At 39.7% G+C, this 27,575-nt stretch overlaps 1 protein-coding gene across 4 annotated transcripts; it reads right to left on the minus strand.

The window, feature by feature from the left end:
• pik3r6b (phosphoinositide-3-kinase, regulatory subunit 6b) lies at positions 1 to 25,672 on the minus strand. 4 transcript variants are annotated; one of them, XM_067381513.1, is made up of 21 exons: positions 25,615 to 25,672; positions 17,606 to 17,764; positions 15,980 to 16,059; positions 15,257 to 15,361; positions 14,047 to 14,138; positions 13,838 to 13,906; positions 13,485 to 13,617; positions 12,349 to 12,418; positions 11,780 to 11,963; positions 10,579 to 10,720; positions 10,399 to 10,488; positions 6,699 to 7,086; positions 6,517 to 6,610; positions 6,314 to 6,427; positions 3,969 to 4,079; positions 3,710 to 3,824; positions 3,528 to 3,598; positions 2,784 to 2,874; positions 864 to 919; positions 645 to 748; positions 1 to 516 (listed from the first exon to the last, which is right to left on the minus strand). In XM_067381513.1, exons 3-21 carry the CDS (start codon positions 15,990 to 15,992, stop codon positions 363 to 365), a joined length of 2,196 nt encoding a protein of 731 aa, XP_067237614.1. In that variant the 5' UTR covers positions 15,993 to 16,059; positions 17,606 to 17,764; positions 25,615 to 25,672; the 3' UTR covers positions 1 to 362. The 4 variants fall into 4 exon arrangements, with proteins under 4 accessions (XP_067237614.1, XP_067237617.1, XP_067237616.1 ...); XM_067381516.1 differs by lacking the exon at positions 25,615 to 25,672 and adding an exon at positions 24,385 to 24,466; XM_067381515.1 differs by lacking the exon at positions 25,615 to 25,672 and adding an exon at positions 17,855 to 17,869.
• Positions 25,673 to 27,575: the final 1,903 nt, after the last annotated feature.

Here is a 27,575-nt window from a genome sequence, read left to right on the forward strand (position 1 = left end):
TATGTTATTTATTGGCAAGTGTCAAATGAAAGTCTTCCAAAGTGTTAAATTAGTAACATACAAACACATTATTGTAGTGTAAACGTGACATTGAAACATGCAGACTGCAGGACATTTTGCAAAAATTGTGCAATCAAGGTGACACTGTTTCAGCATAACTTCAGCACACATTCACAGCCTATGAACAGCATGTCTGATCATGGTTCAGCAGGAAGTCATGGCCTCTTGAGGTTACATGTATTTTAGACAACAGAGAAGTGGCAAAAAGAGGAAATGTACAAACAAGAAAAGCCTCAGAGAGGTATAGGGTTTCAGACTGTCTAGTGACTCAAGCGCTTATATCGTGAATTTGAGTCATTATGTCATTGTTCATTGCCACAGAAGGTGTTGATTGGTAGCGTGAGGGTCTTGTTCAGGTATTTGCTCAGTGATTCCCCTCCCTCTCCAAAACTGTACTTGGACTTGGTACTCGGCTGATGGCAGTATCCCGGGTCCAAGCATGGAGAAATTTCAATGCTGTGGGCAGAAGATCACACGTGTTCTCTATAATGGCTCTGGGACATACATGTTTTACCTAATAGGTGATATTGGACAATAAGGTAAAAAAATGATTATGTATAGAAAGCCATAATCTGACTGTTCACCTCTGGACATTCTTGAATGTTTTACGCGAGTCTTTATCCAGACACACTGTGAACGTCCGCTCCTCCAGGACTCTGATATTGACACTAACAGCTCTGAATGAAGGCTAAAGAGAAAATTTGGGTTTTACCTTATTATTTAATTCAAGATTACTAAATATAACACCAAGAATTTAACAGAGAAATCACTATTTTATAAGCACTGTTGAAACTTTGTCTTACCGTGCTGGGCCTTGTGGGAATCGTATCTTGGAAACTTATGCTGACACTATGTAAACCTGTGGAACCAAAACGCCACATTACAAACGTGGAAACTAACATAATTATTTATTTTCCACATCTAACATATGTGTCAGTAACTTCTTGATGGTGAAAGTCTTGATGTTGAAAGCCTATTATAGTGATGCAAACATGACAGAGCTTGTAATAAAACATGAATCAACATTAGCTTGGCTTTTCGGAGATGTAAAAAATGATATGGAGATGATGTTTTTATTACTCAACAGGCAGAGCTGGGTAGATTACTTACAAAATGTAGTCAGTTACCGATTCCAAATTACATTAATTACAATAAAAATTGTAGTTAGTAACGTAATCCATTACATTACATATTTGAGATAATATAATCTAACTACATTTTGATTACTTTTGACTAAACTCATTTATCGCATTGATTTGAATAGGATCATCTTGTACCATATTGATATAAAAATACAAAGAAAAAGAAAATATATTCCATTCTTTATGAACAACATGAAGTCTATTAAATATTACTACTTCTATTATATTAAGTCAGGGTTTCCCAGACTGAGGTTTGTGAAGGAACTGCAGGAGGGTTGTAAGTTTCATGAAAACCTATTATGTAATTAATTCATAAAAAAAAACAAAAAAACATTTAAAATAAATAATTTTAAAATAAAAGCATATCATGTGACCATTACCAGAGCTGTGAACTTAATTTGATTATTTTTGGCCTAATTTATTAACTTAAAATCTAAGGAGGTTTAGCTGACAAAAAAGTTGGGGAATCCCTGCATTACACGTTAATATGAAATTATGTAAATTTGTACATTTTAATGTGTTTGAAAGACAAAAGCCTTCCAAAGACACTAATACATGGTTAAATGACTCACTGAGTGATAGTTCAAATAATAATTAATGTGTTCGTCAGGAGCTGATTAGATATGCAATGCTGAGAAAACTCTTGTTAAAAGTGAAATGATTTCTGTAAATCCAGTGATCAAATGCTGTCTTTGTCTCAGTTTTCAGTGATAGTCACACGACTAGTGGCTGAACTGTGTGTGTAAAAAAGGAAGTAGTGGGAAGAATCAACCAATTATGAATAATTTACTGCCATTGTGGGAATAACATGTAATCATATAATCACTAAAAAAGGTAACTGTAGTCTGATTCAAATGTAATATAATCTATTTACAAGTACTTAATTTTTGGAATCTGATTACGTAATCCAGATTATATGTAATCAGTTACTACCCAGCTCTGTCAACAGGTGAGTAAGATTTTTTATTGAACAGATAAATTACTCTAACATTATTAGAGTTCACTAAAAAGCATTATCTATTGTGAAGGGTCATTACATGATGACTGCTGTAGCGCTGTGCTTTATTTTTATTTTCAAGGAAGTCCCGTGTCTATTAATGGGTATAGCTAAAGTAGCGTCTGCAGCTAGTCAGCTTCAGATCCTTTCCATCTATATGGGTTATATCTCTTACGCCGTGTAGTGAATGTTTTATGAGCAGTAAGGCAATATTCATCCACACAATCAAGCAGTGTCGAAGCACAACCAAATCAATGTTCTTTTGCAAAATGCATGCAGTTTTTTTTAACTGCTAGAGGGCCAAAAGTTACACAGTGTACCTTTATGATATACATAAAAAAAATTTAAACTTATTTTATTTTGGTTAGTTGCCATGGCAGCATTTCTAAATTTAATTTAGTTTAAGTACTAAAATGACTAGAACTAAAACTGAAATAAAGAAATATGAATATACAATATAATACAAAAGTATATTAATGATACTAAAATAAAATCTAACAGACCATAAATAAACTGATCCCGGCAAAAGAGCAATGCTGCCATTATGGCAAATAAGAATGTAGTATTTTAAATATGTGACGTACTTTTGACTCTGCAGGAAGGTGAGACCCTGATCAACATGCCACTTGTCGACAAAGACATTCCCCTCTCAACTTCTCTGTCGCTTATTGAGGCCTAAGAGAAATGTTAACAACAAATCTTTTATGACATAGACTTATATTCAAAAGTTTGGGGTCAGTAGGATGATTTAATGTTTTTGAAAGAAGTATCTTATGCTCACCAGTGCTACATTTATTTAATCAAAAATAGGGTAAAATTGGTAATATCATAAAATATTATTACAATTTAAAATAACAGTGTTCTATTTGAATATATTTAAAAATGTAATTTTTTCCTGTGATCAAAGCTGAATTTCCAGCATCATTCATTCCAGTCTTCAGTGTCACATGATCCTTCAGAAATCAATCTAATATGATGATTTGATGCTCAAGAAAACATTTATTATTATTATTATCAATGTTGTAAACAGTTGTGCTGCTTCATATTTTTGTGGAAACTTTTTTCAGGATTCTTTGATGAATAGAAAATTAAAAAGAATAGAATTAATTTAAAATTTAAAGACTTTTTTTTCACGTTTGATCAATTTAATGCATCCTTACTAGTTGCTTTGTTAAAAAATTGATATTGACCCCAAACGTTTGATTGATAGTGTATATAACACTAAAACATAGCATTAAATCTTTACATTCTTTTATTCACTGTATTTTCCAAAATAATGTTAGCAAGCTTCGCCTTATTACGAGTCAACAGATTGAGAAGAAACTCACCTTTCTATAATTAACTGACACAACTGCACCATAAAATTCTTGCAGGTTGTATTTTTTGTAACGCACTGAACCTTCAAGGCAAAATTTAATGACAAACCTTTAGTACAAGCAGATGAAATAGCACGCAAAGTAGAAATAGTATGTAGTAAAAGTAAAGATGTTTAAAACATTACAATGAGCACCTTTAATTGTGTCTTTAAATGTGGCTCTACAGCGTTTGACCTCAGGGAAGTCCATCGCGAGCTGAGCCACAAACACTTCCTCCACTGTGTGGGTGCTGAGGCCAGAGAAGCAGATCTAGACATGAGATCATACAGACATTAAGTTTTTCTCAAAGAAGACAGCCCACATTTCTACAATCATGACAACCTTTTGGTAAGAACAAGGAAAATGTCCCTTTCGGTCATTCATTTAGACATTCAATGCATGGTTGACTCTAACCTTGACAGAGTAGATGGGAAGGTGCACCGGATGCTGGCTGATACGTGTGTAGTATGAGATAATATCTAGCAGGAAGGTGTTGGGGTCTGAAGATTCGCTCTGACTTGTTTGCTACAATGATACCAATAAAGAAGAAGGTTAAAAAACTCCCTAAATGAATATGTCATATTTATATATATATACATCAAAACACTTTCAGGCAAGTAAGTGAAAAAGTGTGTTCTGAGTTTCAGCTCGATACATTAATATAGTAATCAGTTCTTAGGGTCTGCTGCTATATGATATATATATATATATATATATATCATTTTTTTATTTTTTTTCCCTTTCATTCTCATTTATCTTTAGTTGCATATGTATTTTATTCCAAATGTTGTCAATGTAAATGCAATTCAATTTGGCACAGATAATGAATGTAGACATATTGAAACTCAAAAGACTAGAGTTGAAAATAGCAAAACATTCATTTTTACTTCAATCTTCAAGCATCAAGACATATAGTAAGCCTTCATTCTCTGAATTGCTGCACAGATGTTTTAGCGTTGTCTTAAAAACACAGTTATGCTCTCTTAACACTTTAAGTTATATAATTACAGAAAAGACAGCGGATGATTTATGACTGCGGGTTGGAGGTTTGGAACCGAAAACCAGTTTGATTACAGAACAAATGACTCTTATGAACCAGTTCTTTTACGTGAATCAAAAACATACAAGTTCGTCTTAAAGCAGCACTGTGGAATCGGTGTAAGTCATTGAAGTACTGTAAAAGTGATTCAAAAGCCTGCAGAGCCGTCTGCTCTATAATCACTCTGATGGTACTTTGATGTCAAACACCAATCAGTCCACACAGCGCCGCTTCAAGACAAACACACTTAAGGTGTCCCTGGTGTATCTGACAGAGAAGCTGCATCTGAAATCACATACTCACTTTAGTAGGTACATATTTTGAGTAATTACTTTGTGACCACTAAAAAGTATTCTCTATATAGCATGAATTTGTCGCTTCACTGCCATTCACAAATCTTCTCTCATGGCCTTATGGAATAGTAAAGCATCTTTTTTGATCACTTCAAAAAAGTAGTAAAATTATGATAACAAATTCGTTAAATTACAAATTCTCACAATTTAACGACTTTTTCTCGTAATTTAATGACTTTATTCTCAACATTTTATCTCAAATTTTTTCTAGAAAATTTAACATTTTTCTCATAATTTAACGAATTCGTTCTCGTAATTTAACAACTTTTTTCTCGTAATTTAATGACTTTATTCTCAACATTTTATCTCAAAATTTAACAAGTTTTTTCTCGTAATTTAATGAGTTTATTCCCAACATTTTATCTCGACTTTTTTCTCGAAATTTAATGACTTTATTTTCATAATTTAATGACTTTATTCTCAACATTTTATCTCAACTTTTTTCTCTAAATTTAATGACATTTTTCTCATAATTTAACTAATTTGTTCTCGTAATTTAATGACTCTTTTTCTCGTAATTTAATGACTTTATTCTCAACATTTTATATGAACTTTTTTCTCGAAATGTAACTTTAATCTCGAGATGGTTTTATTTTTTTATTATTGCTTGGCCCTAATCCTCTTCCGTAGTGGAATGGCTTGAGGGTAAGTAATAAATGACAGAATTTTCATTTTTGGGTGAACTAACCCTCAACTTACGAATGAATGACTCTTATGAAGACTTGCTTTTCTTATTTTTCTTTTCATTAGTCAGGTCAGATTTTGAACTTCAGTTAGATTGTTTTGGTTTTGTTCTTTTCTTTGGCACCTCTTTTGTCCTTTTGTCCCGGTTACTTTTGTTTTCTTTTTCTTTATATAAATATTGTTTCTATTTTTCCTTTTGTTATTCTGTTACTATTCCATTATTTTTATTATTATCCTTATTATCTCACACCTTTCTTTTTTTTCTCTGATTGTAAAATAAATTACGTTTATTGGCAGTTTTCCTAGCGTTTTGTCTTTTGCCACCATCACCAGCACATGCAGTGGTTACAATCTAAATGTTACCCCTTCTAACCCTAGAAAAAAATTAGGAAGTTGTCACATTTAATGGGGGCTCGTCCGGGATAGTTCAGTCCCGAATAACTTTATAATTGTCATCATTGTCATTACCTTTTGAAATGATTGTTTTAAATGTTTTTATTATTGAAATTATTTCATCATTTACCAGTGGAATTACATTTATTTCTCCATATATTTATCCCATAAAAGCTTTTAAAATATTGTTAATGGAATCGCTAAGAAACTGGAATAGATAAGAAGAATTGGAACTGGAATTCTGTATTCTAAACAATTCCATTCCTGACTCTTCAGAATGTAATAATTACCATTTGGGCAAGTTTTAGAATCATGGCTCCCAAACCGGCAATGTTACAGTCATACCACAAATCCACGCTTCCCAAGTACCCTGCCAGTGTCAGCATGTCTTCAGGAAAACCCTCCTGGAAAAAGACATGATTTACAGTGAAACACAGTTAAGATGTAATTGCTAGTGTAAACCGAAGCATCTAAAAAACACAAAATCTTTTACCTGATTGGAAGGCGGCGACTGGTCAGTCACTGGAATGTAATACATCTCCAGATTCACTCTCTTTGTCAGCAGCAGATGTCGTGCCTCCCTTTTCCTGAGCACAAACACAGCAATACAAACACATTAAACTAGACTTTTACTTTTTCAAATGCAAATAAAAAGAATGCATTTAGACATCTTACCGAATAGTGTGGAGAGTCTTGGCTAGCCGTCCTAGAGTTCTGTCATCACCCATAACAACAATACGAGCCGTGAGGTTCCTTTCCTCTTTAGAGAGGACGTATCCTCCATTTCCCTTAATGGCCTCCATCATGAGCGTCATTCTGTTCCCTGCTTTGGGCAGACGCACACACGGCCTCCTGTAGAAGGACTGAGAGCTGCTCTGGTCCTCTGGGCTGCCCTGAGACTCTATCATTATAGTGGAGAACTCACTGATGGGCATGTCTCCCTCGATGCCACTGTCCGTGGACATGGTGGACATGACAGAGTCACGTTTCAGGTCATCCTCGTCCAGATAAGCAGAGTTTCGGTCTGCAGGAACCATCAGTGCAAAGTTAACCAGCTCATTCCCTGTTTAAAAGAAAATGCAAAACACTGAAACTTGGTACAATGTCAGATTTGTTTTAAAGTTACTACTCTCTGTTAACTCTGGTTCTCTCTCTATACTTCTGCTACTCAACCGTAGCTCCGCCTTTGATACCGTTTCCCACAATTTACTTATTTCCTGCCTGTGGGTATTTCTGGTGCTGCTCTTTTTTTGGTTTTCTTCTAATCTCTATCTGACAGGCAGTTTTACATTTCAGTGTAGGATTTTCGATCCCCCACTTGAAGCAAGGTGTCCATTCTTGGCCCACTACTATTCATCATTTACATATAATCCCTGCATCAAATCTTGTACTGATATGGCTTTAAAGGGTTAGTTCACCAAAATATAAAATTTCTGTCATTAATTACTCTCCCTCATGTTGTTCCACACCTGTAAGATCTTTGTTCATCTTCAGAACACAAATTAAGAAATTTTTTGATAAAATCCAATGACTCTGTGAGGCCTCCATTGCCAGCAAGTTAATTAACATTTTCAAACACCCATAAAGGTAGTAAAGACATATTTAAAACAGTTCATGTGACTACAGAGGTTCAACCTTATTATTAATATTATAAAGCGACAAAAATAATTGGTTTACGAATCTTTTGTTTTGAATACGTGGTTCGGAGCGTGAAAGTCACATGATTTCAGTAAATGAGGCTTCATTACGTCATAAGTGTCTCGAAACGTTTCGAAATTTCAATGGTTCACGTGTCAGTTTGATACGCGCTCCGAACCACTGTTTTGAAACAAAAGATTTGTAAAGCTTCGAAGCTTCATGAGGCAGTGTTTTGAAATCAACCATCACTAGATATTGTTGAATAAAGTCATTATTTTGTTTTTTTGGTGCACAAAAAGTATTCTCGTCACTTCATAACATTAAGGTTGAACCACTGTAGTCACATGAACTCTTTTAAATATGTCTTTAGTAGCTTTCTGGGCATCTCAAAGTGTTAATTATCTTGCTGTCAATGCAGGCCTCACTGAGCCATCGGATTTAATCAAAAAATTCTTAATTTGTGTTCTGAAGATGAACGAAGGTCTTACGGGTGTGGAACGACATGAGAGTGAGTAATTAATCACAGAATTTTCATTTTTGGGTGGTTAATTACCATTTATATGCTGATGACATCTGTAGGCCCACTCTATCCACTCAAATTGACAAAATCTCTGCATGAGTACATGAACCCTGTCACTCGCTATCAGCATTCCTACATTTACATTTATTCATTTGGCAGACGTTCTTATCCAAAGTGACTTACAAGTGAGGAATACAACAAGTGAGTCATCATGACGAGGCAAAAAGACAAGAAGTGCTCACAATACAAGTTATAGGCAGTGCTCAGAGTATCAAAAGCTACAATAGAGAGGGATTAGAGGAAGTGAAAGGATATGAATAAGTTTTATTTATTTATTTATTTTTATTAAAAGATGAGGTTAAGTGCTCATGAAAGAGATGAGTTTTCAGCTGTCTTTTGAATATTGCCAGGGATTCTGCATTCCGATGAAGGCAGAAAGATCATTTCACCAGCAAAGGACAGTGAATGAGAATGTTCTGGAAAGTGATTTCGTGCCTCTCTGTGATGGTACCACAAGCCTTCGCTCCTTTAATGAGCGCAGGCTTCTGGTAGGAGTGTAGACTTGTAACAGTACAAGAACAGTACAAGATTCCTAATGACTTTTCCTGTGAGATAGCTGGTACTCTTATTAAATCATCTTGTACTGTTAAAAATCTAGCTGTTATTTTTGATTGAACTCCTTTCAGGCTCATATTAACTCTGTCAGTAAATCACCGTTCTTTCAAATATATTGCATTGTGCAGCTCCGTTGATTCATTAGTGTCAAAGATGCCTATTATCCATGCTTTTGTCTCATCCTGCCTTGATTACTGCATTGACCTTCTCAGTGGTTTACCTGCCAGTACTATTACCAGATTACAGTATATTCAAAACTCTGCTGCTAGAATATCGGTAAGATTTCGGAATTTAAAGGAACACTCCACTTTTTTTTGAAAATAGTCTCATTGTCCAACTCCCCTAGAGTTAAACAGTTGAGTTTTACCGTTTTTGAATCCATTCAGCCGATCTCCGGGTCTGGTGGTACCACTTTTAGAATAGCTTAGCATAGTTCATTGAATCTGATTAGACCGTTAGCATCGCGCTTAAAAATTACCAAAGAGTTTTGATATTTTTCCTATTTAATACTTGACTCTTCTGTAGTTAAATCGTGTACTAAGACCGACGGAAAATAAAAAGTTGTGATTTCTAGGCTGATATGGCTAGGAACTATACTCTCATTCAGGCGTAATAATCAAGGAACTTTGCTGCCGTTCCATGGCTGCAGCAGTGCAATGATATTATGCAGCGCCCGTGAGCCCCTGCTTGCACAGGGAACGTGCCTTGCAACCATGGAGACGTTTGTGAGAAACGCTGCGTAATATCATTGCACTGCTGCAGCCATGATACGGCAGCAAAGATCCTTGATATTTTGGAAGCAGACCGAGACCCATCTTTTCAGCGGTCTCGGTCCGTTTGTTTGGTGCGCACCGGGGTTCGGATGGCAGCGTTCACATATGTTCAAATGAACCGCACTAACCGAGCAACCGCACCAGGGTTCGTTTTAATCGAACCAAACATGACAAGTGTGAACGCACCCTTAAATCACTACTTAAAACTGTTAAAAACTAAAACTGTTCTCTGAACGTTATCCTTTACAAGTTGTGTCCTACATCTCTTTGTTTTTTGAATATTTATATATATTTATATATTTAAAATATATATATATATATATATTTATATATTTAAAAAAAAATATATATATATATATATTTATATATTTAAAATATATAAAATATATATATATATATATATATATATATATATATATATATGATATGATATTATTATTCATATTTTTCGTCCTGTATTCTCATTGTGTTTCATTCAGATTTTTCACTTGTACTAGCTTGAGCACTGGAATGGTGCTATATAAATAAAACTTATTTGCCCGGTTTCACAGACAGGGCTTAGACTAAGCCAGGATTAGGCCTTAGTTCAATTAGGATATTTAAGTAGCTTTTATAAATGTACACTAGAAAAAAACATTACTGGTGCGTATCTTGACACAAAACAATGGCAGTGACATATTTTAAGATCTGTCAGTACAAGTTGCTTTCAGTTAAAACAGCTCAAACATGCATTTGGAACTAGCTTAAGCCTTGTCTGTAAAACCGGTGGATAAATATGATCACTATTAAGAGTACAGGCATTTGTTGAAATAACAGCAGTTGAGCTCACATATCTCATCCTCTTTGGTCCAGACATGGAAGCTGACCTCTGGACTGGGCAGCTGAGTTTCCGCTTGTGAGGCTGGACACGAGGCTGGATCTGTACAGAACAAAAGTGTGAAAAGACTACCTATTTAAATCTGTTGGGATTAAATAGTGTCTTATTGGATTATGGCGAGGAAATTTCTACCTTTTGCAGCAGTCAGGATGGCTTGGTAGATCTCTTGTAATCTCGTTTTGTATTGGTTATCCTCAGAAGCTCCATCTTCTGTTCTCTGCTCTAGAATGTTAACAACCTCCTGGAAGTGCAGCTCCAGGTCTTCACCTAAATGCTGAAATAAACAAAATACTTAGTGTTCTTTTGAACAGGGTTATTCAACCGTAAAGATGCCATGGGCCCTAAAATATGCCCTCAATCTAAAAATAAAAAGGTATCTTTTATAAACACCCAATTTATACACTGAAAAATTTATATTATACATTTAAAATGAGACGTAAGTTACATTATTATATATACTATTATAGTAATGTACTATTAAATGTCAAACTTTGATAATTTTTTTTAATTTATATTAATCATACATTTATTTATTTTAATCTAATTTAATTATAATTTAATAGATTCATATTTTTTATTTTAAATCATATTATTTATATTTATTAATATAATTGTTTTTATTTATTTATTTATTTATTTATTTACAGTTTTTCTCCATTTTTACAGACTTTTCCACTGAACTACTGCCACTCTAGGGGGAACACTAAAAACTTTGCTTTTTTTCAGCAAAGACTTTATTTACATCTAGAGGATCAAAAGAATCAAACTTGATTATATTTAATGAAAAACACCCATGCATGCAATATTGTGTTTCAAGCATTTTCTCACAGTTTCTCAAAACACATCAATTTGCAATTTAATATATTTATACACCACCTTTCACAAGTTTGGAATCAGTGAGGTTTTTTTTAAAGAAATATTGATTGTACAAGCATTTTAATTGTTTAAAAGTGGCAGAAAAGACTTTTACATTGTTACACAATTTTTTATTATTTGTTATTTTGAAATTTATATTAATCAAAAAACCCTGTAAAAATGAATCATGATTTCTACAACTTTTTTTTTCAAAATCGATAATATTAATAAAAGTTTCTTGAGCATTAAATCATCATATTAGAATGATTTCTGAAGGATCATGTGACTCTGAACCTCTCCAAGGTAATGATGCTTAAAAATAGTTTTTACTGTGTTTTTTGATCAAATAAATGTTTAAGAGACTTCTTTCAAAAATATTAACTATCTTACAGACTCCAAAGTTTTATATAAATGTATTAATTTTAAATCCCATGGGATGGGTTGTGAATATAGTGATGCTCTTTAATCACGCACTAACCTCTAGAGCATGTGCAAGCTGGTCAACACGGCACTGCTTTCCTAATCCAGCTATCACTGTGTGCAGTAAAACCCTGCGTTTGTAGATCAGTGGGTCTCCACCAGGGTCCACACACTCCACGTCAGCCTTGAGCGCGTTCACCAAAGACAGGGGAAACACAGCAGGATCTATGAACACAAACACCCTGATGAAAGAAACACAGAGAGTTGAAGACAATAAAATGCAAGCGCTTATGTATAAATAAAAACAATCTTGCAGAGGCACTAAAACGTCCCTCTTGTAAAAAGGCATGGTATGCATACTACAAGTGAGGTGATATTTCTGAGAATGAGTCACTATGGTTTGACTTACTGACCAATGTAGGCAGATCACATAGGTAGACTTTAAATATGTACTGTAGCTATTCATCAAGGTTAAATTCAAAGAAGAAAAGTATTCACTGTCACTTTTGATCAATGAAATGCATCCAGTGTATTAACTCATTTATAAATAATCTTACAGACCCCAAACGTTTGAACGATAGTGTATGAAAAAGTACAGGAATATTAATAGACTGGCATTACACTTACTTCTCATGAAGTGGATAAAGATCATTACGTAGGCTGTGTTCAGCAATGACTCTCCTTTGATACAGTATTCCTGGAACAGATTGAGAACAGCACCTTGAACACAGCTGTGTGATGGGATTTCCACAGAATATAATAGGCATATGAAGTAGTTAGTATCGAAAAGGAAATATCGGGGTCCGTATTATCTTTGGCACATGTTTTGAATGCCGTAGATATGATTTAGAATAAATTAACTATATCCAAACCAGCCCTCTCTTCACATGAGTTACAGGTGCACCATTGATGGTTAGTTAGAAATACTCATGAAAACCAAATTGACTGAAATGAGTGTAGGTTAGTGAAAATGTTACCAGAAATGAAACCGCATCGCAGTTTAAGTCTGAGAAAATGCACAGCACATAAAGATGAACTCCAGAAGATGTCCTGATAATTTACTCACCCCCATGTCATCCAAGATGTTCCTGTCTGTCTTTCTTCAGTTGAAAAGAAATTAAGATTTTTGAGGAAAACATTCCAGGATTTTTCTCCATATAGTGGACTTCAATGGCTACCAACAGATTGAAGGTCCAAATTGCAGTTTTAATGCAGCTTCAAAGGGCTCTACATGATCCCAGCTGAGGTATAAGAGTCTTATCTAGTGAAACAATCAGTCATTGTCTAAAAAATAAAGAATTAATATACTTTTTAACCACAAATGCTCATCTTGCACTGCTCTGTGATGAGCCACGCATTACGTAATCATGCTGGAAAGGTAGGCGGAAGTCAAATTTTTTCCTCCAACTTCAAAATTGTCTGACATCGTTGTTTTACCTATTTTTGTAAAGCCTGTTTGACTTTTGCTTTGTAAACAGTTGCTCGGTACTTGCGCCAACGTCACGCGTGACCTTAAAATGTATAAAAAAGACCCTTATTCCTCGTCTGGTATCGTTTAAAGCCCTTTGAAGCTGCACTGAAACTACAATTTGGGCCTTCAACCCATTGGTCCCCATTTAAGTTCACTATAAGGAGAAAAAATCAATTTATTTTCAACTGAAGAAAGAAAGACATGAACGTCTTGTATGACATGGGGGTTAGTAAATTATCAGGAACTTTTAATTCTGAAGTGAACTAATCCTGTAAGTGTATTTATATATTACCTGGTGCAATTTGTTCCATTTTCATCTGTCTTGCATAGTTAAGTGCAATCGCACAGTAAGGTACAGGTAACGTAACTAAACTTTTCAGGCAAATGTACATCCTTTGATAGAGGTCTTCTGGAATAAATACAGACTGAAATAAAGCAGAGAACCTGATGAGCAACATGCATCACACACGGCTGAAAAACAAACCAATCATGTTGATTTCCAGTTAAGCAACAAGGAACTGTTCCTACAAATAACAAATCTTCCAGGAACCTGCTAGCAGATGCATTCCGTATCACTGACTGAAAACAATAACATAACAAACAAAGCATTGACAGACACTGCTGTAAAAAAGCTAGAAATCTGACCTGTAGGACTGCGTAGGAAATTGTGTGAAGTAAAGGAATGATGCGGACCTTAGAATCGATTCTCTCCGCCTGGAAAGGAGAGAAATAATCAGCTCATCATTCACAGGGAAAACTGCACGACTGCAGCTCAGCTTTGATTGTGAAATCGTTGCATGTTCCGCACAAACCTTTGACGTCTATAACTTGAAAAAAGTCGTTGAGGAACTAACCTTTTCAAGTTCTTTTATAAGAACCCTGACCAGAGGGACACTGATAGATGGATTTCTGTCAACCCTGTTATGCAGAGTCCATCTCAACATGCCTAAACAAAAACAAATAAGATCCCTTTTAAATATGTAACAACACCACATATAAAGTTAAAGGGTTAGTTCACGCAAAAAATGAATTTCTGTCATTAATTACTCACCTTCATGTCGTTCCAAACCTGTAAGACCTTTGTTCATCTTCGAAACACACATTAAGATATTTTTGATGAAATCCGAGAGCTTGCTGACCCCCCATAGAAAGCAATGTAAAGTACCACATAGTAAAGACATTGTTAACACAGTCAACGTGACTGCAGTGGTCAAACCTTAATGCTATGAAACGATGAGAATACTTTTTGTGCACAAAAACGAAACAAAAATAACTTTATTCAACAATTTCTTCTCTTCTGGTGCTCATGTGAACAGTGTCGACCAATACTGAGCCGGCGTTTGACGTAAAACCCTGTGTTTACAACATCAACAGCTTTAGTATTCTCGTCGCTGGACTATTTTAACAATGTCTTTACTACATTTCTGGCCCTTGAAATTTGTTATGATGCTGCTGCATATAGGGAGATCAGAAAACTCTCGGATTTCCAAAGAAGAACGAAGGTTTGGAACGACATGAGGGTGAGTATTTAATGACAGAACTTTGATTTTTGGGTGAACTAACCCTTTAAATCTTATACTTTTTGGTCCTTTTTGGCCTTTTCAGATGTGATTAGCAATTATAATATTTAGCTGCAATAAGAGCTGCAAGAAAAGTGCACATAATTCTATGTGTCTGTCCTGTTTTTATTTTATTGTGAATAATATATATGACAACATTCTCAGGAATATTTAGAACATTCCGTGAACATTACTTTTGGTTATAAAATAATATGTTAAAAGAACGTTCCACAAATGTTAGGATTTGGTTCCCAAAGAAATAACCACAACCAAAACTCAGAACCCTATTTTGATAAAATATAAACATAAGGAATAATTCTATTATTGTAAAACGATTAATTTCACATGCGTCAGAGGGTTAATCTTTACATCTTGGACAAGTGAATAGCATATTTTGGGTCATAGAGGGTGAAACACATGATATCTTTTTTTTTTTTTTTTTTAGAGATAACGTGTATAGATTTGTATTAACTTTTAATTTAGATTGTTAGAACAAAGTAGGTACCTTTATTGGAGGCTGATCCAGCTTGAGGTTCACAGTCCAGTTCTCTGAGGATGGAATGGACATTGTGGTAGAGACTAGTCTCCACGACTGAGGACACGCCACCGACTGCAAAACAGTTCAAACGCCTTTAACCCTCATGAAAGTCTCTTATTCTCACCAAGGCTGCATTTATTTGATTAAAAATATAATAAAAACAGTAATATTGTGAAATATTATTACAATTTAAAACAACTGTTTTCTATGTTAATATATTTTAAAATGTAATTTATTCCTGTGACGTCAAAGCTGAATTTTCAGCATCATTACTCCAGTCTTCAGTGTCACATGATCCTTCAGAAATCATTCTAATATGATGATTTGATGCTCAAGAAACATTTATTATTATTATCAATGTTGAAAACAGTTGTGCTGCTTCATAATTTTATGGAAACCGTGATAAATTTTTTAAGGATTCTTTGAGGAGTAGAAAGTTCTAAAGAATAGCAGGTACTGAACTGAAGAAATCCTACTGAGCCCCAACTTGAACAATTCTAATGGTATTATAGTATATTCCCATAGCATACACTACTAAATAAATATTATACTATGGTAAATAAACTGAAATATCAATATGCAGGAAATTTTGACTATAAAATACAACTGATAACATAAAGCTTTGACTAACGTAATGTTTAGAATGGAAGTCAGTCTAAAGCAAGTGTTAGGAAAAATTGTTTTTAGTACATGTTTCTTCCATGGTGGGGTTCACAGTGCAGAAAATATCCACATGACATTGATGAATCAGTTAGAAAGGTTCTTCATGTCTGCAAGCACAAAAAAAAAAGAGAACACATTTTGTGTAAGCGCACACACATCAGCTATATATATAGCGAGAGAACACAGTTTTGTGTGTATATATATATATATATATATATATATATATATATATATAGAGAGAGAGAGAGAGAGAGACAGAGAAACAGAATACATTGTGTAAGCGCATACATCAGCAATACATATATAGTATATGTAGATCTACTGTACTATATATGTATATAATATATATATATATATATATATATATATATATATATATATATATATATATATATATATATATATATATATATATATTATACACACACATGCATAAAAAACAAAAACATTTGACTTTAGAATGAACTTAAAACAATGGCTTTGGTATGATTTACTTTTTCTGCCATTTTTGCCCATTTCCTGCATTGAGGTTACAGTTCGTCGATATAAAGAGCACAACACGGATGCAGAAAAGACCCTACAGTTCTCGGCACAGGAAGCAGAATTCAAAGGAGTGAAAACCTCAGGGGTTTTCATGTTGCAAGAGAAAAGTTGTTATTTCTTATAAATCATGTGTTAGGCATAATTTCATATTTGCATTTAACAAAACTGACTGAGCTTAACACGCACTAGCGGTTCTCAACTGGTGAGTAGCAACACAAAAACAGGCCGAAGATCTGGTCTGATAGGATTGCGTAGAGCAATAATTAAATGCAACTAATCATATAATCTTAAATAGGACACAAAAATAAATAAGCTTAACTTTTAAAAGGAAGAAGAAAACACTTCCCATATCTTTAGTAATTCATTTCAAAGGATGGTACTTTTTCACAAATCTAGTGTTTGTTCCATGTGTTAGACAAGCAAATCGTCTTTTGATGTTTATAAAATTCTTTATTTGAGTAATTTTTCATATTGTTGGGCCTTTACAGTTTATAGTAGTGTTAATAAATGTGTGACTTTAACATTGCTTTTCTATACTAAACAATTTTGGGTTTGTGTTGGGTCACCACAAAAAAATGTTCTCTGAGCGTCCAGTTTAAATGTTCTTTGCTATGCAAACGTTCTATTTTAGAATTCTTCAAACATTATGGGAATGTTACTTTTGAAGTTCTCTGAACGTTCCAAACAAATAGTAACATTAAAAAAAAACAAAAAAAAACTTAGACTAAAACATTTCAAAAATGTTCAATGTTCAAAATGCTCCATGAACAATGCATAGATAATGTGTTTGCGCTAATGTTTTGAGTACAAAAAAAACAGATAACTTTGAATGAGCATTCTATTAATGTTACTGAAAGAACGTTTGTTCATAACTTTGAGAGAACGTTGCCATAACAGTAGCTAAAGTTCTGAGAATGTTCCCTGTTAGCTGGGATGTGCAACTGTACTAAACAAGCTTATTGTTCTAATAATAAGACTAAAACAATAGTGCTGCTGCATTCTTCCTATTCATAAAAATAGTACATTTCAATAAATTATTCTTTGCTTATTACTGTATTATCCACACAAAAATAATGTGCAAAACAGTAAATGTACATTAAACAAGCCTACCTTCTATGCATAAAACTGCTGTTCAAGGAACAGGGAAACTGTGATAATCCCAGTCCTCGTCCTCGAGCGAGAGCAGAAAGTATTTGAATGATCTTGACAACAATCTTGCTCATAAGGAAGTCTCTTTTCCTCAGTCTGATCATCTGTGTGAATGCCTGCCTATGTGATAAAAGAAAGAAACAGGCACTTTACAGCCCAAACATTCAAATGCTGTCTTTCTCTCTCGAACACACAGACTGAAGACCAGACCCTGTTGGTTTCCTGCCATACAAACGTGTGGCTAAATGAAGCTAAGCGGATATATTTAGACTGTCTTTTTTTTTTTTTTCACCTTTCACCAGCGTGCAGAGCAGACAGGCCCACATCGTTTAAAACCTCATTCTTATCACACATACTAAGCTGAGTTTTTATCACCTTTATGTGAACATAAAACAGGACATCACACTTTTAGGTAGCCCAAAACATGAGCTCCAGCCCTGTTTGATTTTACAGTTGATATAAAGAAATGGGAACTGTTGTAATAGACATACTGATCCAGATTGTGATCTGACTATCTGTATTATTGTTTATGCAATATCAGATCATTTACAGGGCCAACAATGCAGATAAAGAGTTTCAAAAACGCAGATGAATAAACAAAACGTACTCGGTTACTAACGTAACCTCGGTTCCCTGAGATACGGAACGAGTACTGCGTATGGGAAAGGTCTCCCTTTTTCCCCGCTGCTGAAGCCTTTTTCAATAACGCAGTGTAACTGCACCGTCATTGGTTCACTCATAGACAAGTTGTTGAACCAATGGCGGCGCGGCATAGCTGCGCGGCCTATGGCGACAAAGCGCGCGAATATTCCCGCCGAAATGGGCGGGGTATAGGGCTATATAAGCAGGCGTTTCGCCATAGGATTTCAGTGTCAATCGACTGAAGCGACGACCCTGAGCCGCAGCCTCGTGGCACGGCAAGTGACGCAGTACTCGTTCCGTATCTCAGGGAACCGAGGTTACGTTAGTAACCGAGTACGTTCCCCTTTCGATACTTCACTCGTACTGCGTATGGGGAACGAATTCAACCACGCCGTGCCACGGCTGGGAACGATATAGCTTGCATTTGGCCACCCAGAGGGGGCAAAAGGACAAGCGGAGGCAAAGCCTAACCGAACCCATGGTTACACTGAAGGAAGATACTTCCTATGGTGGCGTGAAGCGGGACCTGGTGGAAGCCGCTAATCACACCGACAGGACCCGAGCTTGTAAGGTCGGGACATCGAGGTGATAGAACCTGACAAAGGTGGACGGCCAAGACCAGCCGGCCGCCTCACAGATGTCTTGGATGGAAACTCCGTTGGACCAAGCCCACGAGGAAGCCATTCCTCTAGTGGAGTGGGCCCTGACTCCTATGGGGCAATTAGTGCCCAGTTAGGAGTAGCACAGGTTAATAGCATCCACTATCCAACGGGAAATGCGTTGTTTCGAGACCGGAGACCCTTTGGTGCGGCCGCCAAAACAAACAAAGAGATGATCCGACAGTCTGAAAGAATTTGATCGGTCTATGTAGGTCATCAATGCCCTGACTGGGCAGAGTAGCTGCAGCTCTGGTTCGTCCGCCGAGGGAGGAAGAGCAGAGAGCGAGATGACCTGAGCTCTAAAACGGAGTTGAGAGCACTTTAGGGACGTAGCCATGCCTAGGTTTCAGAACGACCTTAGAGTCACCAGGCCCGAATTCGAGGCATGCAGGGTTCACAGAGAGGGCCTGCAAATCGCCAACACGCTTTACCGATGCTAGTGCTAGTAGCAGAGCGGTTTTTAGTGTTAGGGGCCTGAGGTCGGCTGAACCCATTGGTTCAAATGGGGCTCCTTTCAAGGCCCTGAGGACCAACGAGAGGTCCCAGGAGGGAATAGTGAGAGGGCGAGGAGGATTCAAACGCCTAGCACCTCTCAAAAAACGGATCACGAGCCCGTTTCGTCCCACCGATTGGCCAGCAATAGGAGCGTGGAACGCTGCAATGGCTGCTACGTAAACCTTAAGCGTGGAAGGGGAGCGCCCCATTTCCAAGCGTTCTTGGAGGAAAGACAGTATGGAAGATACGTCACTCTCCACAGGGTCTATGTTGCGTGTTGAACACCAATCAACAAAGACTGACCACTTCTGGTCGTAGAGGCGCCTCGTAGATGGGGCTCTAGCCTGAGAAATGGTATTTAGGATGTCCTCGGGGAGGCTAGTCGGCTCCCATCGAGGGACCAGAGGTGCAGAGCCCAGAGCTGCGGCTGTGGGTGCCAGATTGTTCTGTTTGCCTGAGAGAGGAGGTCCCGTCTCAGGGGAATCGGCCACGGGGCTCTTAGAGAGAGCCTGAATAGCTCTGAGGACCAAACCTGGTTCCTCCAGAGCGGGAGCCACCAGAAGGACTCTGTGCTGGTCTTCTCTGATACGCCTGATGACCTGGGGGATCAGTGCGATCGGAGGGAAAGCATAAAGGAGCGTGCTGGGCCATGTGTGGGCCAGAGCATCTACTTCCTTCGAGAAAATGTTGGGCAATGAGAGTTGTCTTCTGAGGCGAAGAGGTCTACCTCTGCCTTCCCGAAGAACTCCCAGATCGTGAGGACCACTTGGGGGTGGAGCATCCACTCGTCGGAGGGGATGTTGCTCCGTGACAACATGTCCGCACCCAGATTGTTCCTGCCAGGAACATGAGTCGCTCTGAGCGACTGAAGCCTCGGAAGAGCCCATTCCAGCAGTCGTTTCGCCAGAGCGCATAAGCGGCTGGACGAAAGACCGCCTTGGTGGTTCAGGTATGACACCACCGTCATACTGTCTGACCGAACTAGAACATGACGTCCCGTCAAGTAAGCCTGAAAGAACTGAAGGGCTTTCATCACTGCTAGCATCTCTAGACAGTTGATGTGTAGATGGCTTTCCTCGTGGCTCCACGAGCCGAAGGCCGGTCTGCCCTCGCACACAGCGCCCCAGCCCAAGTTGGAGGCGTCTGTTGAGAGCACCGTCCTCCGTGAGACCGCCTGTAAGGGGACTCCGCGTTGGAACCATACTGGATCCATCCAAGGTTTCAGGGCTAGAAGACAGGCCCGATTGACCTTGAGACATAGGCGGCCGTGCCGCCATGCGCTGGGAGGAACCCGGAACTTCAACCAGTACTGAAGAGGCCGCATCCGAAGAAGGCCTAGCTGCAGCACCGGGGAGGCGGAAGCCATCAGCCCTAGCAGCCTCTGGAAAAACTTCAGAGGGAGATAGGCTTTGTTCGTGACAGATGCCGTGAGCTGCTGAATTGCCAGGGCGCGCTCTGGCGAGACCTACTGCCGTCATACGGACCGAGTCGAAAACTGCTCCCAGAAACGAAATTCGTTGAGTGGGGCATAGCGAGCTCTTGGCTAAGTTGACCCTGAGACCCAGGCATTGTAGATGGCTGAGGAGCACGGATCTGTGGCGTTCCAGCTCGTCTCGCGAACGGGCTAAGATGAGCCAGTCGTCGAGGTAATTCAGAACCCGGATTCCCATCTGTCTCAGAGGGGAAAGCGCCGCGTCCATGCACTTGGTGAAAGTGCGGGGAGCCAGAGACAGCCCGACGGGCAGGACCGTATATTGGTATGCCACCCCTTCGTATGCGAATCTCAAGAATCGTCTGTGACGGGGGGCTATCTGGATGTGAAAATACGCATCCTTCAGGTCCAGCGAGCAGAACCAGTCCTCGGGGCAAATGTGCGCGAGGATCTGCTTCAGCGTCAGCATTTTGAACTTCCGTCACATGAGGGAGTGATTCAAAAGCCTGAGGTCTAGGATGGGTCTGAGACCGCCATCCTTTTTGGGGACCAGAAAGTAGCGGCTGTAAAAGCCTGTCTCGCTCTCTGACGGAGGAACCATTTCCACAGCTCCTTTTTCCAGCAACGACATGACTTCGGCCCGGAGGACATGAGCGTCGTCCGGATTGACCGATGTTTGAAGCACCCCGGCGAAGCGGGGGGCCGTCGTGCAAACTGGAGCGAGTAGCCCTGGTTTACGATCCCCATGACCCATTCTGACACATCGGGGATGGCCTGCCAGGCCTCGGCCCGAGTGGCTAGGGGTTGAATAATGTTGGGTGACAGACCGCCGTTGAGAGGGTCGTACACCGCGAGGGGTGGAAGAGGAAATTTGCTCTTTTTGTGATGAGGTAAAAATTTGTCCGCCGTGAAAACGGCGTTTGGAGTGGGCGCAACAGGTGTGGGCCCAGCTGTCACTTGGAGTATGTTTCCCACGCCCGGAAATAAACGAGGCGGAGGGGAAATTACCCGTGGGAGCTTTTGGGGTGGTCCGGTCGTAACGGGACGGTCCCCCATCCTCTTCCTGTCCGACGAATCAGGACGACTTCGGAGGCACCGGGTCCAGCACAATCCTGGGCCGGGGTCCCTGGCGCCGGGGAAGGGGAGGGCGCTTCGCAGGGCGCGAGCGCTGGCGATGCTCCTGGGGCGGCGCTGCCTGTGTTGCAGGTGGGGCTGGTTTGTTCTGCTGAGCCGGCGCAGTCCTGGGGCGGCTAGACGCAGAAGCGGAGCTGGAGCGCTTAGGCAAGAAATGCCTCATAGCCTGAGACGATTTCTGCGCGGCAGTAAAGCGCTCAGTGAAGCCATCCACTGCAGGCCCGAAGAGACCAGAAGGCGAGACCGGGGCGTCTAAGAAGGCCGTCTTGTCTAGGTCTTTGATCTCCGTTAGGTTGAGCCACAGGTGGCGCTCCAACACGACCAGGCTGGCCATGGAACGACCGATGGCCTGGGCCGTAGCCTTCGTAGCTCGCAGGGCAAGATCCGTGGCGCTGCGGAGATCTTTGAAGGCTGGCGCGTCGATTCCAGACTCATCCAGAGAGCGGAGGAGTTTGGCCTGGAATGCTTGAAATATGGCCATGGTGTGGAGCGCAGAGGCAGCTTGGCCCGCCGAGGTGTAAGCCCGTCCAGCCAGAGTAGAGGTGGTCCGACAGGGCTTGGAAGGAAGGGCCCTCTTCGTCTTCCAACCCACAGCCGCGGGAGGACAGAGGTGAGCAGCCACCGCTTCATCTAGGGGTGGCAAGCGCTCGTATCCCTTCTCCTCGGCGCCGTCGACGGCGGTGAGGGCGGAGCGGTGCGTAGTGTGGAGGCGGGCAGAGTAAGGAGCGCGCCACGACTTCGTCAGCTCTTCGTGGACCTCAGGAAAGAAGGGCGCTGAACGCTGGCGAGGTGCTTGGCGGCGGCCTGGCAGAAACCATTCGTCCAGGCGGCTGCGAGACGGCTCCTCTGGAGGGGCCCACTCGAGGTCCAGCTCTTCAACGGCTCTAGACAGGATGCGGAAGAGCTCGGCATCCATGCCCTGGCCATGCTCGATGGGTTCCAAGGGAGGCGGTGGAGCGGGGTCTTCCGGCTCGCCAGCCCATCCTTCCGCTTCGGAAGCCGCAAGAGACATGGAGTCGTCTTGTTCGTCGTCTGTTCCCCCGAATGAGACGAGGTCACTCGCTTCTGCGGAGGGACGCTGCTCAGGGCGAGAGAACAGAACTGGAGAGAGTTCCCTGGGAGGAGAGGGCGAGGCACGCGGGGGCTGGGCCGGCGTGAGCTCGCTCAACTCCTGGCGCTGAGTCGCTCTACCCCGCTGTCTTTTCCTCGCCGGACCGCGGGAGGAAGGAGACGGGGAGGGCGCGAGCGGCGAGATCGCCCTCAGTGAAGAAGGCGACCCGCGAGCGCAGGGAAGCGAGACTCATACACTCGCAGTGCGGGCATGAGTCTCCAGCGAGCGCGCCGTCTGCGTGGGGCTTGCCCAGGCAAGCGACACACTCGCTGTGTCCATCGTCGTCGTGCAGGGGGGCCCTGCAAGTACCACATGAGTGGCGGGGCATCGTGAGACGCCGCTGCCGTGAAAACGGCAATTGGGTGGCTCTTTTAGAGCGGCGAGGGCCGCGGAAGCTCTTAAAGCGGTGAAAACCGCTGGAAATCGCTCTTTTAGAGCGGCGTTTAAGCCGCGGATGAAGCTCTCAGGCGGCGCGCCGGATGGCGGCAGGGGACGCACAGGAAGCGGCCGGAAGCGGGAAGCGGGAGGCGGCGGCTCGGCGACGGCGCTAGAAGCTGCAGTCCGCGAGGGCGCCGGCGCTTTCTTCCACCGGCGAGTCCAGGCGAGTCCGCTGCGGGAGCCTCTTCAGACGGCGGCGAGAGCAGAAGGCGGCGAGCTTCTTCGGCTTCAGGCGGAGATCAGCGAAGAGAAGTAGATGTCGTCGCTGAAGGAGAAAACACTGAAATCCTATGGCGAAACGCCTGCTTATATAGCCCTATACCCCGCCCATTTCGGCGGGAATATTCGCGCGCTTTGTCGCCATAGGCCGCGCAGCTATGCCGCGCCGCCATTGGTTCAACAACTTGTCTATGAGTGAACCAATGACGGTGCAGTTACACTGCGTTATTGAAAAAGGCTTCAGCAGCGGGGAAAAAGGGAGACCTTTCCCATACGCAGTACGAGTGAAGTATCGAAAGGGAACAAATAACATTAAGCACATTCAGACAAAAAAAAAAGGATGTGGTCATTCTGGTTTACATCACTGACCAATTAAACCTTTCCAGAAACAGAATTGAGCACAACAATGGGTTAAAGAATTACCCACAGGGGGGGGTTGAAACATCTGAACCTACAGTAACAGGTTTCAGGCATGAAATTCACACGATATTCGAATTGTGAGCTTTACTTATTAACGACAATGGTAACAAAAACTCCTCCAATGCCTTGACCAACACAAATGGCTCTACACGATGTCTGTGTTTAAAGGGTTAATTCATTAATTACTCACCTTCGGAAAACAAATTAAAATATTGTTGATGAAATCCGATGGCTCAGTGGGGCCTCTATTGAGAGCAAAGCCATTCAAACTCTCAAGGTTCATAAAGGTACTAAAAAAACATATTTGAAACAGTTCATGTGAGTACAGTGGTTCTATCTTAATATTATAAAGCGACAAAAATACTTTTTGTGCGCCAAAAAAACAAAATAACGACTTTTCAACAATATTTAGTGATGGCAGATTTCAAAACACGGCTTCATGAAGCTTTTGAGCTTAATGAATCTTTTGTTTCGAATCAGTGATTCGGATCTCCTATCAAACGACTAAACTGCTGAAATCACGTGACTTTGGCGTTCCGATTCACTGATTCGATTCGTAAAGCTCTGAAGCAGTGTTTTGAGATCGGCCCATTACTAGATATTGTTGAAAAGTCCTTATTTTGTTTTTTTTTTGGAGCACAAAAAGTATAATATTAAGACAGAACCACTGAACTCACATTAACTTAAATATGTTTTTAGTAGGCTACCTTTATGGACCTTGAGAGTTTGAATGGCTTGCTCTCACTGAGCAAACAGATTTCAACAAAAAATATCTTAATTTTTTTTGGTTTTACGGGTGTGGAACGACACGAGGGTGAGTAACTAATGACATTTCATTTTTGGGTGAACTAACCCTTTAAGGCATGTAAACTTGACCCAGTATTGATTAAAAACTGTTTAAATGTATCATTTTATTTGCTCAGTCATGTCGATATACTAATTAGACTTCCTTTTGAAATCTTGTTTAGCCTACATCTTTCCTTATTTTCTTCAACACTTTTTTTTGTATAAATACTCAAAAAATATGAAATATTTTAAGTATAAATATTTTATATCTAATATTATACCTATAAATGAAGATAGCCTAGGCCTAAAAGCATTATGAATTACAATATAAAAATTTCAACAATAATAAGCAAGATCTTTTATTGCGTTGACGCATTGTAAGGCATCTTGACCGAGGCAAGCAATTAATAAATTAATAAATAAGCAAGCAAGCATCGCAATCATTATACTTCGCAAACTTTGGATCTTAAAAGTGTGCTATAGGGCTAGGCCTACACAAAAATGAAAGTTATAATTATAATAACAACATAACTGAAGTTCACAGGAAGCAGATTGGTGTGCCATGAAATAAAAAAAAATAAACAAATAAAAAAGCTCGTTATGAAAATGCACATAACATTTTATATCGACCTACCTCTCGTGTTTGTCTGATGCAGATCCGCTTGAGTTCATTCACACTTTACAGATGACAGCAGACCGCAGCGTTTGTGTGGCTCCGCCCACACCACATTCGTCACATGTCAACCGTTATCGAGCACTCCAACAAAGCAAGTTAATGACGTCTTTGAAATTATTTGATCGACTGATAACATTTGAAGAAATGACTTATGTTCCGATAAGGAACTCTTCTCAAATAAATAAATAAATAAAACAACAAACAAACAAATAAATAAATATTTCAATAAAGAAATCACAGGCCTAATATTTAATAAAAATAGATAATATCACATTTTTAAGCAAACCAATACAACCATATCTGCTTTGTAAGATTACAGACTCTGCAACCCTCTATGCATGAGTCAAATGTTGGCTACATAAAAGAGAAAAAACATTTAACGTAGTTATATTTGCACAGCTGTCTTTGTATGTGAGGAAACAGTTTACTTCCTATTCATATACCACAACCCTGCTTCGCACTCAGAGAACACCTCACATGTGGCTTTTATGTTACGACTGTATGTCTAATTCTTATTTCACCCCAAAATGAGATGATTAGGTGCTTGACGGATGACCATCATGCTTTTTTACATTCACAAATGTTGTGGTTTACATTGATAAGAGCACCTGCTCTTGAAATCCATTCATTGCACATGGGAACTAAAACACTGGTTTGTGCCAAGTAACAAATAACTTCCACCTGGTGTAGTCAGAGTTATGACATTACAACCAAAGAGGTAAAATAAGAAGTTAATATGTGACATTAACCTTGATGAAAAAGAGGACATGAGAAACCTGACACTGACTTGCATGCACATGCATTTCCTGTTTCAGTGGTTTTAAACTGACCTTAGTTCTGTATTCACCTGTGTTAGTCATCATCGGCCGGTCGTCATAAATATCCACTGTGCCTACGTGAATCGAATGAAACCCAACACTGATGGAAAAATCGGAGGTAGTCTTATACCACGCAAGTGTGGGACGCAACCCACGAAACACCAGTGCTAAAATAGAGTCTGTATATGATGTGATAGACAGACACAGTTACAGAAAACCTCCGTCTCTATTTTATATTTTTGAGTAATTATGGAAAACCTGCTGTTTCTCAGAGACCTGTGGTTATGATATTATTCCAGCTTGTCCGTGACTTCAGCACCAAGGACAGTGGCGAGATAACTGACACGCAGGATAAAAAATTACATTCATCTACTGTCTGCCGGAAAACAAAAAGAGCACATGTGATCCAAAATTAGTGACATTAGAAGATGAACAGGCATGAAACCGACGTTTTTTTAAACGGCTTCTCGAACAAGAAAAAATGTAGGGTGGGACTTGATTTGTCCATGAGGAATTGATTAGATGGGTGTGGTTTGCTATTACTCTGATGTCATGTGAGTGACAGAGAAGAGAAGGGATGTCGCTGCAAGAGGGAGAGGAAGTTATTTTGATTAAAGATTATGAAGACACATAAGAATGATGATTTCATGGTGACTTTAATGTCGCATGACCGTCCTTGCCCGTGGTCTTGTGGCTTTCAGTGGACCTGTACTGGACACTGGTTGAACACAACACATAATAATCTTTAAATGTTCATTACTTCAAAAAAAGTTTGCCAAATTTGTCAAAAGGTGCTATGTAGAACCCATAAGAGGTGCCTTATCGCATTTTATTTCTTCAACAAAAATGGTGCTAAACAGCACCAACAGGGGTTCTTTGGCTCGTAAACAACCTTTAAAGGGCCGGGTTTAACAGCTTCTTTGTATGGAAGTGGTGCAATAAAGCACTTTAACCACCCCAAAGAACCACTGAAGAACCGCTGAAGAACCATACAGGGGCTTAACAGGTTACGGTGGTGGTGCTATAGCATCTCAGTCATCCCAAAGAACATCTGAAGAACCACTGAACCACCAAGATTTGGTGCTACAGCACTTAAGGTGG

This window comes from Chanodichthys erythropterus, chromosome 3 (assembly GCF_024489055.1).
Source record: "Chanodichthys erythropterus isolate Z2021 chromosome 3, ASM2448905v1, whole genome shotgun sequence".
In the NCBI taxonomy this organism is placed as follows: Eukaryota; Metazoa; Chordata; class Actinopteri; order Cypriniformes; family Xenocyprididae; genus Chanodichthys; species Chanodichthys erythropterus.